Here is a 16,896-nt window from a genome sequence, read left to right as displayed (position 1 = left end):
TATAATGCAAATATCAGTAGTCTGCTTGCTTTTTCGGTCCTCTCCTTTATGTCCAATAGGTAGAAAGCATGAAAAAAATCCTGTAAATATCTGTTCTCTGAAAATGACAGCTTCTTGTACTCGTCAGCAGCAAATATCCGAAGAGAGTTTATCTCCAGTTGCCCGGGAGTCACAGCCTCACGGGCACAGGAAGAAGAACCTGAAGTGAGAAATGGCAGGGTTCTTCAGCACCTGTGCTGCTTCTGATCACTATTGTTTGCAGCTCAGATCTGGATCAGCTCACCATGAACTGATTAGACCAAACAAGTACAGAAGGACCATGATCAGGTGCTGCAGCACAGCAAAGGGGAAGACAAGAAGGGACTACTACCAGGTTCTTGGAGTAGCAACTCATTCCACACCTCAGGAGATCAAGGAAGCTTACAGGAAACTCCAGAAGCAACACCATCCTGATATTGCTGGCGACAAGGTGCGCATCCATCTGCCTGTTCTTCGATTTACTCTTCTTTTTGGGTATGGTTTTTGGTTTCATAGAAATTCAGGTAAAAGGTAAAAAAAAAAAAAAACTCGACAAATAGCAACTGTTTTGTCGTGTTAGATATCAGATCGGTTCTTTCCCTTGCATCATGGAATCTAAACTGTGAATTGGTATTTTTCTGTTCAGGGCCATGACCACGCGCTGTTGCTGAATGAGGCGTATGAGGTGTTGATGAGGAGTTCATCCAGGAAAGCTGATGGATTTGGCAAGAGCAGAGGCGGCTTTGGGAGCGGTTACACCGGGGAGGGATACAGTTCTTGGAATGGGCCTATCAGGAGCCAGGCTCTCTTTGTGGATGAGAACAAATGCATAGGTACGTAGTACTGATATTTCTGATCAAAGAACATCAGTGCTTCAGAGGTACAGGTTGCCATGTGCAGGATGTAGGGAGTGTGTTCACCATGCCGGCAAGACGTTTGCCATGGACGATGTTCTTGGAAGCGCGCACGTTGAAGTCCAGTTTGGCGACGTGGAGCAGCAGATCCAGGTAGTCCAGATGGTCTCAGTTTCTCACCGAGCATCGGCAGCAGTGCAGCTGTTTGAAACATATCCAGGGATCTTAATCTGCTGAATATTTTTGCTGATTTATTCATTCGACTTGCAATGGCAGGTGGCTGTGGAGTGCTGCCCTGTGAACTGCATCCACTGGGTCGGGAGCGAAGAGCTCCCGGTGCTGGAGTTCATGGCGCGTCCGCAGCCCAAGGAAGGGCACGGCATGTTCGGCGGCGGGTGGGAGAGGCCCAAGGACGTGTTCGCGGCAGCCAGGAACTTCGCCAAGAAACTCGAGAAGCAGGAGCAGCAAGATAGTTCCAGGGGCGCCAACGGTAGTATATTCAGCTGTTCATCCCTACGAACTGAGAACCATGTGAAGTTCAGAGACTGAAAGTCCATGCATGGATTTGTACAATGTTTGCAGGGGGTGAAGACGTGGAGGCTGAAACGGCAGCTCAGGCCGAAGCGAGACGCCACGCGGGGCAGGAGCTACGGTGGAAGAGTTTGTTCGATGTTTGGAATGGGTTGGGAGACTGGAGGAAGTCCGGAACAGACAGGTAGATGTGCAATGGCTAGTCGCTGGTTAGTGATGGTGTGAAGACTACAACCATACACTGGGATGTTGTACGACGTGCTGTAATACCTGGGATATACTAAGATGGAAGATGACACAGAACAACCTTTTTTTTTTATAATTCTCGCCCAACTTTATTAATTCAGCAAAATGTCCATAGGTACAATGGTTGGATCATGAGGTTCCCCAGCCAAATATGACGACCTATGTCTAGATTACATGCGAACTTGGCGAGATTGCGAGCTTCAAAATTAAAGTCTAGCAGACCCCGTAAAAGACGCGAAACCGCAAAATTCAGGCGAGTATGCGGGCTTGGCCCAATTTTTCGGCTAGAATAGAGCCCGCATACATGCCCGGCCCGTAAATTCTTTTGCCGCGGCTCGCAAACCGCACGCCCCGACTGCTATATCTACGGTTTCACGGCGCGTTTGTGGGTCTAAACCATATCCCCCGCTGCCGCCGAGCCACGCAATTCCCCACCCCCCTTCTCCACATTTCTCGCCACCAGCGACCACCTCCCTGCCTCCAGCCGCCATGTGGGGCCGCATGTGGAGCTCCGGACGCGGCTCTGGCGGCGGAAGCGACCCTGAGCGCGAGCAGCGCGTCCGGTCGGATGGCGCGAGGAAGCGCAGGGCCCGGAAGTGGACCAACCGCAGCCTGTCGCCGCCGGCGAGCTTCCGCGTCCGTGAGACGGGGGAGTACGACCGTCGGCACGGCCGTACCCCGTCCTCTGCCGCCTCGTTCTCCTCCGCGGCGAGATCTTCCTACGTCGGGAGCTCCTCTTTCGGCGCGGGCCTTCTCCCCATGAAGAGGGAGTGGTCGGAGGAGCCGGACGCCTTCGACTTCGTCCCCGTCAAGGAGGAGCCCGAGGAGCCCGCTCCGCTCGGCCGTCGCGGGGTCGTTGGGCCGGAAGACTTCGTCGCCGACGTCGACGCGGTTGCGGCCGCCATTGCCGAGCGGAGCGTGCGCGAGGAGGCGGAGCGCCGACGCCACGCCGAGGAGCTCGAAGACCTCCAGTGGCGGCAGGCGGTCGCCGCCAACCTCGCCACCAAGGAGAAGGACGAGGAGTGGTGCCGCATCCGCGAGGAGCAGAGGGCGAAGTACATCGACCTCTGCAGCTCCGGCGAGGAGGATTGAGCTCCTCCACGGCGCCGTCCATGGCCGCGACCTCACCGCCGTGAGATCCCCACCCCTCTAGTACTAGTATTGATGTAGTATGTAGTATTGAAAGCACAAGTGCTCCCTAGGTGGTTTTGGTAATTAATGTCAACATATCTCTTGTTGGACTAACACTTTTATCTAGTATCTTTCAGATAAGTTCAACAATGGAGTGGCATGGACTAAAGGATGTGGGAACCCCTTCAAGATGCTAAGGACAAAGGATTGGTTAAAGCTTCAAGCTCAAGACTCTTCATTTTATATTTTAGTGATCCAAGATCACATTAAGTCTATAGGAAAAGCCAATACTATCAAGGAGGGATGAGGTGTTGCTTAATGAGTTTCTTGCTCCACGGTGCTTAGTGATATGCTCCAAAACCCTCAACTACTTTCCCATTTCCACACATATGTCCTAAACCTAAAGTCAGACTCGGCTACACCGATTCTTTCTATCCGGCGCCACCGAGTTCAGATGACATAGCCACTGCTACAAACCCTAGACAAATCGGTCTCACCGATAGGGATCTCGGTCTCACCGAGATGGGAATGTAATCTCTCTGTGTATGTCCATTACCAAAATCGGTCACACCGAGTTTGAGCAATCGTTACTACCGAGATTACAATGCAAACTCTCTGGATAACTTATTACCAAAATCGGTCCCACCAGTTTGAGTAATCGGTCCCACCGAGTTTGCCTGACCAACTCTCTGGTTAGCTAATTACCAAAATCGGTCTCACCGAGTTTGTGTAATCGGTCTCACCGAGATTACGTTATGCCCTAACCCTAACCATATCGGTCCTACCGAGTTGCATATCGGTCCCACCGAAAATCCTAACGGTCACTAGGTTTGCTAAATCGGTCCGACCGAGTCTGTTGAATCGGTACCACCGAGTTTGGTAAATTGTGTGTAACGGTTAGATTTTGTGTGGAGGCTATATATACCCCTCCACCTCCTCTTCATTCGCGAAGAGAGCCATCAGACTGAACCTACACTTCCAGCATACATTTTCTGAGAGAGAACTACCTACTCATGTGTTGAGGCCAAGATATTCCATTCCTACCATATGAATCTTGATCTTGAAGGAAATATGCCCTAGAGGCAATAATAAAGTTATTATTTGTTTCCTTATTTAATGATAATTGTTTATTATTCATGCTAGAATTGTATAATCGGAAACATGATACATGTGTGAATACATAGACAAACAGAGTGTCACTAGTATGCCTCTACTTGACTAGCTCGTTAATCAAAGATGGTTATGTTTCCTAGCCATAGACATGAGTTGTCATTTGATTAACGGGATCACATCATTAGGAGAATGATGTGATTGACATGACCCATTCAGTTAGCTTAGCACCCGATCGTTTAGTATGTTGCTATTGCTTTCTTCATGACTTATACATGTTCCTATGACTATGAGATTATGCAACTCCCGTTTACCGGAGGAACACTTTGTGTGCTACCAAACGTCACAACGTAACTGGGTGATTATAAAGGTGCTCTACAGGTGTCTCCGAAGGTACTTGTTGGGTTGGCGTATTTCGAGATTAGGATTTGTCACTCCGAATGTCGGAGAGGTATCTCTGGGCCCTCTCGGTAATGCACATCACATAAGCCTTGCAAGCAATGCAACTAATGAGTTAGTTGCGAGATGATGTATTACGGAACGAGTAAAGAGACTTGCCGGTAACGAGATTGAACTAGGTATTGGATACCGACGATCGAATCTCGGGCAAGTAACATACCGATGACAAAGGGAACAACGTATGTTGTTATGCGGTAAGATCTTCGTAGAATATGTAGGAACCAATATGGGCATCCAGGTCCCGCTATTGGTTATTGACCGGCGACGTGTCTCGGTCATGTCTACATTGTTCTCGAACCGTAGGGTCCGCACGCTTAAGGTTTCGATGACAGTTATATTATGAGTTTATGCATTTTGATGTACGGAAGGTTGTTCGGAGTCCCGGATGTGATCACGGACATGACGAGGAGTCTCGAAATGGTCGAGACATAAAGATTGATATATTGGACGGATATATTTGGACACCGGAAAGGTTCCGGATGAGATTGGGACTATACCGGAGTTCCGGGAGGTTACCGGAACCCCCCGGTAAGTATATGGGCCTTATTGGGCCTTAGTGGAAAGGAGGGAGAAGGAGCAAAGGAGGGGGCGCCCCCCAAGCCCAATCCGAATTGGGAGGGGGGCCGGCCCCCCCTTTTCCTTCTTCCCTCCCCTCTCTTCCTTCCTTCTCTTACTCCTAATAGGAAAGGGGGGGCAAACCTACTTGGAGTAGGTTTGCCCCCCCTAGGGCGCGCCTCCCTCTTGGCCGGCCCCCTGCTCCTCTCCCCCTTTATATACGGAGGAGGGGGGCACCCCATAGACACACAAGTTGATCTTCGTGATCGTTCCTTAGCCGTGTGCGGTGCCCCCCTCCACGATATTACACCTCGGTCATATTGTAGCGGTGCTTAGGCGAAGCCCTGCGACAGTTGAACATCAAGATCGTCACCACGCCGTCGTGCTGACGGAACTCCTCCCCGTAGCTTTGCTGGATCGGAGCCCGGGGTGCGTCATCGAGTTGTACGTGTGTCAAGAACTCAGAGGTGCCGGAGTAACGGTGCTTGGATCGGTTGGACCGGGAAGACGTACGACTACTTCCTCTACGTTGCGTCAACGCTTCCGCTTCGGTCTACGAGGGTACGTAGACAACACTCTCCCCTCTCGTTGCTATGCATCACCATGATCTTGCGTGTGCGTAGAAATTTTTTGAAATTACTACGTTCCCCAATAGTGGCATCCGAGCCTAGGTTTTATGCGTTGATGTTATATGCACGAGTAGAACACAAGTGAGTTGTGGGCGATACAAGTCATACTGCTTACCAGCATGTCATACTTTGGTTCGGCGGTATTGTTGGATGAAGCGGCCCGGACCGACATTACGCGTACGCTTACGCGAGACTGGTTTTACCGCCGTGCTTTGCACACAGGTGACTAGCGGGTGTCTGTTTCTCCAACTTTAGTTGAACCGAGTGTGGCTACGCCCGGTCCTTGCGAAGGTTAAAACAACACCAACTTGACGAACTATCGTTGTGGTTTTTGATGCGTAGGTAAGAACGGTTCTTGCTCAGCCCGTAGCAGCCACGTAAAACTTGCAACAACAAAGTAGAGGACGTCTAACTTGTTTTTGCAGGGCATGTTGTGATGTGATATGGTGATGACATGATGAGATATAAGTTGTTGTATCAGATGATCATGTTTTGTTGAAGTTATCGGCAACTGGCAGAAGCTCTATGGTTGTCTCTTTGTTGCATAAGATGCAAGTGCCAAATGATTGCTTTACTTTATCGCTATGCGATAGCGATAGTTGCAAGAGCAATAGTTTGCGAGACGACCATGTGACGACACATTGATATAGATCAAGATGATGAAGATCATGGTGTCGTGCCGGTGACGATAGAGATCATTACAGTACTTTGGAGATGGAGATCAAAGGTGCAAGATGATCATGGCCATATCATGTCACATATTTTGATTGCATATGATGTTTATCTATTATACATCTTATTCTTGCTTTGATTGACGGTAGCATTTTAAGATGATCTCTCACTAATTATCAAGAAGTGTTCTCCCTGAGTATGCACCGTTGCCAAAGTTCGTCGTGCCCAGACACCACGTGATGATCGGGTTTGATAATCTCTACGTCCATCTACAACGGGTGCAAGCCAGTTTTGCACACGCGGAATACTCAGGTTAAACTTGACGAGCCTAGCATATGCAGATATGGCCTCGGAACACGGAGACCGAAAGGTCGTGTGAATCATATAGTAGATATGATCAACATAGTGATGTTCACCATTGAAAGCTACTCCATTTCACGTGATGATCGGTTATGGTTTAGTTGATTTGGATCACGTGATCACTTAGAGGATTAGAGGGATGTCTATCTAAGTGGGAGTTCTTAAATAATATGATTAATTGAACTTTAATTTATCATGGACTTAGTCCTGGTAGTATTAGCATATCTATGTTGTAGATCAATAGCTCGCGTTGTTGCTTTTATATGTTTATTTTGATATGTTCCTAGAGAAAATTGTGTTGAAAGATGTTAGTAGCAATGATGCGGATTGGATCCGTGATCTGAGGTTTATCCTCATTGCTGCACAGAAGAATTATGTCCTGGATGCGCCGCTAGGTGACAGACCTATTGCAGGAGCAGATGCAGACGTCATGAACGTTTGGTTAGCTCAATATGATGACTACTTGATAGTTTAAGTGCACCATGCTTAACGGCTTAGAATCGGGACTTCAAAGACGTTTTGAACGTCATGGACCATATGAGATGTTCCAGGAGTTGAAGTTAATATTTCAAGCAAATACCCGAGTTGAGAGATATGAAGTCTCCAACAAGTTCTATAGCTAAAAGTTGGAGGAGAATCACTCAACTAGTGAGCATGTGCTCAGATTGTCTGGGTACTACAATCACTTGAATCAAGTGGGAGTTAATCTTCCAGATAAGATAGTGATTGACAGAATTCTCTAGTCACCATCACCAAGTTAGTAGAACTTTGTGATGAACTATAGTATGCAAGGGATGATGAAAATGCTTCCTGAGTTTTTTCATGATGATGAAATCGATGAAGGTAGAAATCAAGAAAAAACATCAAATGTTGATGGTTAACAAGACCACTAGTTTCAAGAAAAGGGCAAAGGGATAGAAGGGAACTTCAAGAAGAACGACAAGCAAGTTTCTGCTCAAGTGAAGAAGCCCAAATCTGGACCTAAGCCTGAGACTAAGTACTTCTACTGCAAAGGGACTGGTCACTGGAAGCAGAACTACCCCAAGTATTTGGCGGATAAGAAGGATGGCAAGGTGAACAAAGGTATATTTGATATACATATTATTGATGTGTACTTTACTAGTGTTTATAGCAACCCCTCGGTATTTGATACTGGTTCAGTTGCTAAGAGTAGTAACTCGAAACGGAAGTTGCAGAATAAACAGAAACTAGTTAAGGGTGAAGTGACGATGTGTGTTGAAAGTAGTTTCAAGATTGATATGATCATCATCGCACACTCCCTATACTTTCGGGATTAGTGTTGAACCTAAATAAATGTTATTTGGTGTTTGCGATGAGCATGAATATGATTTGATCGTGTTTATTGCAATACGATTATTCATTTAAGTAAGAGAATAAACTGTTGTTCTGTTTACATGAATAAAACCTTATATGGTTACACACCCAATGAAAATGGTTCAGTGGATCTCGATTGTAGTGATACACATATTCATAATATTGAAACCAAAAGATGCAAAGTTAATAATGATAGTGCAACTTATTTGTGGCACTGCCGTTTAGGTCATATTGATGTAAAGCGCATGAAGAAACTCCATGCTGATGGGATTTTGGAATCACTTGATTATGAATCACTTGATGCTTGCGAACCATGCCTCATGGGCAAGATGACTAAGACTCCGTTCTCCGGAACAGTGGAGCGAGCAACTGACTTATTGGAAATAATACATACTGATGTATGCGATCCGATGAGTGTTAAGGCTCGCGGCGGGTATCGTTATTTTCTGACCTTCACAGATGATTTGAGCAGATATGGGTATATCTACTTGGTGAAAAATAAGTCTGAAACATTTGAAAAGTTCAAAGAATTTCAGAGTGAAGTGGAAAATCATCGTGACAAGAAAATAAGGTTTCTACGATCTGATCGCGGAGACAAATATTTGAGTTACGAGTTTGATCTTCAATTAAAAAAATGTGGAATAGTTTCACAAATTCATGCCACGTGGAACACCACATCATAATGGTGTGTCCGAACGTCATAACCGTACTTTATTGGATATAGTACAATCTATGATGTTTCTTATCGATTTACCAATATCGTTTTGGGATCATGCATTAGATACAGCTGCATTCACATTAAATAGGGCAACATCTAAATCCGTTGAGACGACACTATATGAACTGTGGTTTAGCAAGAAACCAAAGTTGTCGTTTCTTAAAGTTTGGAGTTGCGATGCTTATAAGAAAAAGGTTTTCAACTTGATAAGCTCGAACCCAAATCGGAGAAGTGCGTCTTTATAGAATACCCAAAGGAAACTGTTGGGTACACCTTCTATCACAGATCCGAAGGCAAGATATTCGTTGCTAAAATGGATCCTTTCTAGAGGAGTTTCTCTCGAAAGAAGTGAGTGGGAGGAAAATAGAGCTTGATAAGGTAATTTGTACCTTCTCCCAAATTGGAAAGTAGTTCATCACTGAAATCAGTTCTAGTGATTCCTACACCAATTAGTGAGGAAGCTAATGATGATGATCATGAAACTTCAGATCAAGTTACTACAGAACCTCGTAGGTCAACCAGAGTGAGATCCGCACCAGAGTGGTACGGTAATCCCATTCTGGAGGTCATGTTACTTGACCATGATGAACCTACGAACTATGAGGAAGCGATGATGAGCCCAGATTCCGCGAAATGGCTGGAGCCCATGAAATCTGAGATAGGATCCATGTATGAGAACAAAGTGTGGACTTTGGTGGACTTGCCCGATGATCGGCAAGCCATAGAAAATAAATGAATCTTCAAGAGGAAGACGGACGTTGATAGTAGTGTTACTATCTACAAAGCTAGACTTGTCGAAAAAGGTTTTTGACAAAGTTCAAGGTGTTGACTACGATGAAATTTTCTCAACCGTAGCGATGCTTAAGTCTGTCCGAATATGTTAGCAATTGCCGCATTTTTATGAAATCTGGCAAATGGATAAACAAAACTACATTCCTTAATGGATTTAAAGAAGAGTTGTATATGATGCAACTAGAAGGTTTTGTCAATCCTAAAGGTGCTGACAAAATACGCAAGCTCCAGCGATCCATCTATGGACTGGTGCAAGTATCTCGGAGTTGGAATATACGCTTTGATAAGTTGATCAAAGCATATAGTTTTATACAGACTTGCGGTGAAACCTGTATTTACTAGAAAGTGAGTGGGAGCACTACAACATTTCTGATAAGTATATGTGAATGACATATTGTAGATCGGAAATAATGTAGAATTATTCTGCAAAGCATAAAGGAGTGTTTGAAAGGAGTTTTTCAAAGAAAGACCTCGGTGAAGCTACTTACATATTGAGCATCAAGATCTATAGAGATAGATCAAGACGCTTGATAAGTTTTTTCAATGAGTACATACCTTGACAAGATTTTGAAGTAGTTCAAAATGGAACAGTCAAAGAAACAGTTCTTGCCTGTGTTACAAGGTGTAAAATTGAGTAAGACTCAAAACCCGACCACGGCAGAAGATAGAAAGAGAATGAAAGTCATTCCCTATGCCTTGGCCATAGGTTCTATAAAGTATGCCATTCTGTGTACCAGATCTATTGTATACCCTACACTGATTTTGGCAAGGGAGTACAATAGTGATCTAGTAGTAGATCACTGGACAGCGGTCAAAATTATCCTTAGTGGAATAAGGATATGTTTCTCGATTATGGAAGTGACAAAAGGTTCGTCGTAAAGGGTTACGTCGATGCAAGTTTTGACACCGATATGGATGACTCTAAGTCTCGATCTAGATACATATTGAAAGTGGGAACAATTAGCTAGAGTAGCTCCGTGCAGAGCATTGTAGACATAGAAAATTGTAAAATACATAACGGATCTGAATGTGAAAGATCCGTTGACTAAGATTCTCTCACAAGCAAAACATGATCACACCTTAGTACTCTTTGGGTGTTAATCACATAGCGATGTGAACTGGATTACTGAATCTAGTAAACCCTTTGGGTGTTGGTCACATGGCGATGTGAACTATGGGTGTTAATCACATGATGATGTGAACTATCGATGTTAATCACATGGTGATGTGATCTAGATTATTGACTCTAGTGCAAGTGGGAGACTGAAGGAAATATGCCCTAGAGGTAATAATAAAGTTATTATTTGTTTCCTTATTTCATGATAATTGTTTATTATTCATGCTAGAATTGTATAATCGGAAACATGATACATGTGTGAATACATAGACAAACAGAGTGTCACTAGTATGCCTCTACTTGACTAGCTCGTTATTCAAAGATGGTTATGTTTCCTAGCCATAGACATGAGTTGTCATTTGATTAACGGGATCACACCATTAGGAGAATGATGTGATTGACATGACCCATTCAGTTAGCTTAGCACTCGATCGTTTAGTATGTTGCTATTGCTTTCTTCATGACTTATACATGTTCCTATGACTATGAGATTATGCAACTCCCGTTTACCGGAGGAACACTTTGTGTGCTACCAAACGTCACAACATAACTGGGTGATTATAAAGGTGCTCTACAGGTGTCTCCGAAGGTACTTGTTGGGTTGGCGTATTTCGAGATTAGGATTTGTCGCTCCGAATGTCGGAGAGGTATCTCTGGGCCCTCTCGGTAATGCACATCACATAAGCCTTGCAAGCAATGCAACTAATGAGTTAGTTGCGAGATGATGTATTACGGAACGAGTAAAGAGACTTGCCGGTAACGAGATTGAACTAGGTATTGGATACCGACGATCGAATCTCGGGCAAGTAACATACCGATGACAAAGGGAACAACGTATGTTGTTATGCGGTCTGACCGATAAAGATCTTCGTAGAATATGTAGGAACCAATATGGGCATCCAGGTCCCGCTATTGGTTATTGACCGGCGACGTGTCTCGGTCATGTCTACATTGTTCTCGAACCGTAGGGTCCGCACGCTTAAGGTTTCGATGACAGTTATATTATGAGTTTATGCATTTTGATGTACCGAAGGTTGTTCGGAGTCCCAGATGTGATCACGGACATGACGAGGAGTCTCGAAATGGTCGAGACATAAAGATTGATATATTGGACGGATATATTTGGACACCGGAAAGGTTCCAGATGAGATTGGGACTATACCGGAGTTCCGGGAGGTTACCGGAACCCCCCGGTAAGTATATGGGCCTTATTGGGCCTTAGTGGAAAGGAGGGAGAAGGAGCAAAGGAGGGGGCGCCCCCCAAGCCCAATCCGAATTGGGAGGGGGGCCGGCCCCCCCTTTTCCTTCTTCCCTCCCCTCTCTTCCTTCCTTCTCTTACTCCTAATAGGAAAGGGGGGGGGGGCAAACCTACTTGGAGTAGGTTTGCCCCCCCTAGGGCGCGCCTCCCCTCTTGGCCGGCCCCCTCCTCCTCTCCCCCTTTATATACGGAGGAGGGGGGCACCCCATAGACACACAAGTTGATCTTCGTGATCGTTCCTTAGCCGTGTGCGGTGCCCCCCTCCACGATATTACACCTCGGTCATATTGTAGCGGTGCTTAGGCGAAGCCCTGCGACGGTTGAACATCAAGATCGTCACCACGCCGTCGTGCTGATGGAACTCCTCCCCGAAGCTTTGCTGGATCGGAGCCCGGGGTGCGTCATCGAGCTGTACGTGTGTCAAGAACTCGGAGGTGCCGGAGTAACGTTGCTTGGATCGGTTGGACCGGGAAGACGTACAACTACTTCCTCTACGTTGCGTCAACGCTTCCGCTTCGGTCTACGAGGGTACGTAGACAACACTCTCCCCTCTCGTTGCTATGCATCACCATGATCTTGCGTGTGCGTGGGAAATTTTTGAAATTACTACGTTCCCCAACAGATCTCTAGCCTTCCCCAAGTTGCTTTCCACTCAAATCTTCTTTCCACCAGATCCAAATCCTATGAGAAAGAGTTGAGTGTTGGGGAGACTATCATTTGAAGCACAAGAGCAAGGAGTTCATCATCAACGCACCATTTGTTACTTCTTGGAGAGTGGTGTCTCCTAGATTGGCTAGGTGTCACTTGGGAGCCTCCGACAAGTTTGTGGAGTTGAACCAAGGAGTTTGTAAGGGCAAGGAGATCGCCTACTTCGTGAAGATCTACCGCTAGTGAGGCAAGTCCTTCGTGGGCGACGGCCATGGTGGGATAGACAAGGTTGCTTCTTCGTGGACCCTTCGTGGGTGGAGCCCTCCGTGGACTCGTGCAACCGTGACCCTTCGTGGGTTGAAGTCTCCATCAACGTGGATGTACGATAGCACCACCATCGGAACCACGCCAAAAATATCTGTGTATCCAATTGCGTTTGAATCCTCCAAAACCCTTCCCTTTACATTCTTGCAAGTTGGATGCTTTACTTTCCGCTGCTCATATATTCATTGCATGCTTGCTTGTTATGTATTGTTAATGTTAAACTTGTGCCTAAACTTCACCTAAACTTAAAAATCTTAAAAATTGCAACTTTGGTACTTAGTGTCTAATCACCCCCCCTCTAGACACCTCTTCTCAAGGTCCTACAAGTATGAACTAGTGCTTGTAGTGTTTGATCATGTAAAATCTATGTAGTACGTGATGAACTACTCGCGTCCACGAGTTGCAATTTCTCCCGCAAAACTGTTTTTTCAAATTATGCAGTTTCAGATACAGTTTCTGTTCGGTCGCGCTAGTTTTCGACCCGCAAACGAGATCTTTGTGAAACTGCAAACGCGTTTTGCGGGTCGATATTTTACGGGCAAACGAGAAGTAAAACTACTGGACTTCAGTCTACTTAAATAACTATTGTTACTAAGGGGGTTTAAGTTGCACTTCTCCTCTTATCCTTAATCCTAGCTGCCATCAATCTCCTGTTATTGTTGCTAAGGGGGTTTATGCAGAGGCCGGGTATAATGCTTAAATCTTTTAAGTAATAAAGCGTCTCTTTTCGAAAATCAATCTCCTCCTATCCCTAACCCTAGTCGCCATCACCTTTCCTCCTATCCCTAACTCTAGCTGCCACCAAGCCTCGCCCCCCTTCCTTTATCCTGTTTGGTGGCTTGTTGGCAGCTAGAGGAGTGGGGGACCTATCCCTTCCATTTTTATTAGTTCTTGTTTCTCCTAGGTTTTTAGTTTTCCAGGCAGCATTGACGAGGTGGTGGCGACATCGCATTGGAATAAGGTCTCTTTGGCCTCTCACTACCTTGACGATGTCCGTTCAGGCGTCGATGAATGGCCTATGAGGGTAGGTGTTGCCGGTTTTGTCGGCCCCCGTAAGATCTTGACACTTAATACGTCAATCAAGACAAGCAGTTGGCTGAATCTTAGTGTGGGGACTTTGACCTCTCCTTTCAAGTTAATCTTCGGCATGGTATGATTTCTCCAACCGCTTGGACTGATGGTGAAGGATTGTAAGTCTGCTTTTGCGTGGGGTGATGCCCCAGATGATGTTCCTTCATTGGTTAGTAGTAGATCTCATTTCTAACGGTGAGTGGCTATGTGGTCTTTAAAGCCTGGTATGACGATGACGTTTGCAGGTGTCCTTTCCCTTGCTCCGGCGAGCGGTGTATAACCGAATCTCTTAAGATTGAGTTATGACGACTGAGTTTGCACATGACCTTGCCAATCTCTAAAATTTACAAAAAACACGATATATGAGGGGAACGAATGAACTTGGAAGAGATGCACCTGTTTCTCCAAAAAAAAGTAATTTAAAAAATGGCTGAAAACATGTTTTTTTACAACAAACTTGCTCAAGCGTCACACCCGCACAAATTTTTGGGCGAAAAAATGATTTTTATGGTATTGTTGGCAAAAAGCCAAAATCAGCACCATATTAGAGTTACTATTCACTCTACATTGTCCTGAATTTTTTTTTTGATTAAATTTTTTAGTGGAGTTTTCCTTTGTAATTTTTTATAGGGGTACTTCAGTAGGTCAAGTTTGTTCCAAAAAAGTTTTGAAGATTTTTTACTTTTTCCTAAATTGCTAACTTTTTTGCAAGAAACTTTTTTTATCAGGTTCATGTATAACCATGTTTGTTAGGGTATTTTCAACACTTTATATGCAAATCGTGGCGACAGTAAATACGACTGAGTCGAAAGTACCTTTCTTAGCTCGAGTTCAAATGCTATTGGCATTAATAGTAAAAACAAAGAATATTGGAAATAATTCAAAACATTCTGTTTTTGTTATGACAAACATTAAGGAATGTTTGAAGTGCTGTAAAGTTTCATCACGAAATCACATTTGTGAAAGTGTGGCAAAAGAAAAACCAGAGCTCAAAAATGTGTTTGAAAATACCATTATTAGAGCATCTATTTTTTTTTGCCATGATTTCTACGAATGTGATTTCATGATGAAACTTTGCAGACACACTAAAATTTCCTAATGATTTTTTCAGAGTTGTTTGATATTTTTTTACCTTTTTTAAAGTTTACTGTTTATACAGGAGCATATGAGCTCGCGAGAAGATACTTCGCGTCCCGACTGAGAGTCTTTACGGCACCAATTGGTTCGGCAAACTCTGTTTCGATACGGCCTCGCCATTTCGTCGAACACGTGGTAGTACGTGGCACCGGCCCTTCCGCAATGGCCTCCTTCCTCGCCGCCCGCCGCCTCCTCTCCACTGCCGCCGCTCGCCGCCTCCTCCCATGCACTTCCCCGCCGCCTCCTGCCCCCGCTGCTCTCTGCTGGCTGTCCACCGACGCCTCGCTCCCACCGCCTCTTCCCGTCCCCCCTCCGGAGCCCACAGTCGACCCTCCCAAGAAGGATGGAGCCTCCTTCTCCGCCGGTTCCGGCGCTGGAGGGGCCTACCGGACTGGACAGGGAGCTGCATCGGGTGGTCGCCGATCTGGTGGCTCGGGGTACGAGGAGGAGCAGCAGAAGGTCCTCCGCGCGTCGCTTCTCCACGTGGTTGCGGCTCGAATTCCCTCCAAATCTGCTTCCACTTTTGGCGTTTTTACTGTTTTTGCATTTTTTTGATTTTTTATTTCGGGTTTGCTTTAGCCGAGGATGGGATGGAGCGAGTCGGCCATGATCGCGGGTGCGAGGGATGTGTCCGTGTCGCCGGCCATCGTCGGTGCCTTCCCAAGGAAGGAGGCTGCGCTAGTTGAGGTACCGCCCCCTCCAATTTGTTTCTGTTGTGATTTGTTGCCTAATCTCGATGTGGTGATCAATTTTCATCGTAAGAAAAAAATATATTTTTTGAATGCTACATCGGATTGGAATTTTGAAGAATATGGTAGCATCATAGATCACTGTAGGAATTAATCCTTGAAATGCACATTGGTTGGAAACTAACGCAACCAGTTGTTATGAAGAGATGATAGTTGATGATAGCTATTGCATATTTGGATGCTATATCTGATTGGTATATTTCCAACAGATCGTAGTTGTTGATAGCTATTGCATATTTGGATGATGAATGTTTTTTTTACGGCAATAAGATTTTATTCATCAAATGACAGCTATATCGTTTGCAATCAAAGATGCGATAAAATCAGGGGCAGAGTTGTCCCAAAAGGGCGGAGATTTAGATGTATAACATTCCTTCGCCAAACAATCCGCACTTGACGAGCAAATTGGGCATTGAGCACTAGTTGAAACGTGTCTATTTGCAAGGTCTCCCAAACAGGGAAGCATACCATGTAGGACCTTCCAAATGAAAATTTTAATCTTCCTTGGCACACTGAGATTCCAGACTGTTTGCCAGACCAGGTTTATTCGAACCCATCCTTCCCCATCAGTGCGAGAAAGCTGCTGACCATAGCGATGCTCCCATTCACTGTGATAAGCAGACCTGACCGAAAAAGTGCCAGATTTAGTGTACTGTCGCGCGACAAAATCTTCGAATCCTTGCACATTCAGAGATATTTGCAAGATACATTGTGCATTGACCAGGTTGAAAACATCCCGAATTAGAGTTTCGTCCCACTGCCCACTACGCGGATCAATAAGTTCCTTGACTTTTGTTAACATAATTTGTCCCCTTGGTGTGATCACCTTACGGTTAGCACTAGATGGAATCCAAGGGTCCTGCCAAATGTCGATTTTTCCTCCAGTTCCTACTCTCCATATACATCCCCTTTTAAGTGCTGTTATTGTTTGGTGTGAATAGAGGGCAGGCCTGGCGCAGTGGTGAAGGCCTCCCCACTTGTGCCAAGAGGTCCTGGGTTCGAACCAGCCTCTCTGCATTGCACTTTGCAGGGGTAAGACTAGGTTCCTATAATCCCTCCCCAGACCCCACCTTGTGTGGGAGCTTCTATGCACTGGGCCTATCCTTTTATTGTTTGGTGTGAATCTATGGTAGCCGTTTGTGTTGTTGGGATCTTTTTTTTTTTTTGTTATTTGATTTGGCA

General features: G+C 45.4%; 2 protein-coding genes across 2 annotated transcripts in view; both read left to right on the top strand.

The window, feature by feature from the left end:
* Positions 1 to 135: 135 nt before the first annotated feature.
* On the top strand, positions 136 to 1,720 carry LOC119337548 (chaperone protein dnaJ C76, chloroplastic-like). Its single transcript, XM_037609712.1, has 5 exons — positions 136 to 469; positions 665 to 851; positions 919 to 1,025; positions 1,149 to 1,362; positions 1,455 to 1,720. The coding sequence occupies exons 1-5, from the start codon at positions 212 to 214 to the stop codon at positions 1,589 to 1,591; spliced, it is 903 nt and encodes a 300-aa protein (XP_037465609.1). The 5' UTR covers positions 136 to 211; the 3' UTR covers positions 1,592 to 1,720.
* Positions 1,721 to 15,037: 13,317 nt separating this feature from the next.
* Positions 15,038 to 16,896, top strand: part of LOC119337464 (ubiquinone biosynthesis protein COQ9-B, mitochondrial-like) — a 9,885-nt gene continuing 8,026 nt past the window's right edge. Inside the window, exons 1-2 of the mRNA XM_037609613.1 lie at positions 15,038 to 15,451; positions 15,545 to 15,652. Of these exons, the coding sequence (XP_037465510.1) occupies positions 15,128 to 15,451; positions 15,545 to 15,652 (432 nt within the window). The 5' untranslated portion in view covers positions 15,038 to 15,127. The remainder of the gene's footprint in view (positions 15,452 to 15,544; positions 15,653 to 16,896) is intronic.

The sequence above is a fragment of the Triticum dicoccoides genome, chromosome 7B, assembly GCF_002162155.2.
Source record: "Triticum dicoccoides isolate Atlit2015 ecotype Zavitan chromosome 7B, WEW_v2.0, whole genome shotgun sequence".
Classification (NCBI taxonomy): domain Eukaryota; kingdom Viridiplantae; phylum Streptophyta; class Magnoliopsida; order Poales; family Poaceae; genus Triticum; species Triticum dicoccoides.
Note: the sequence above shows the minus strand (reverse complement) of the source record. Positions and strands in the feature narration are given on the sequence as shown.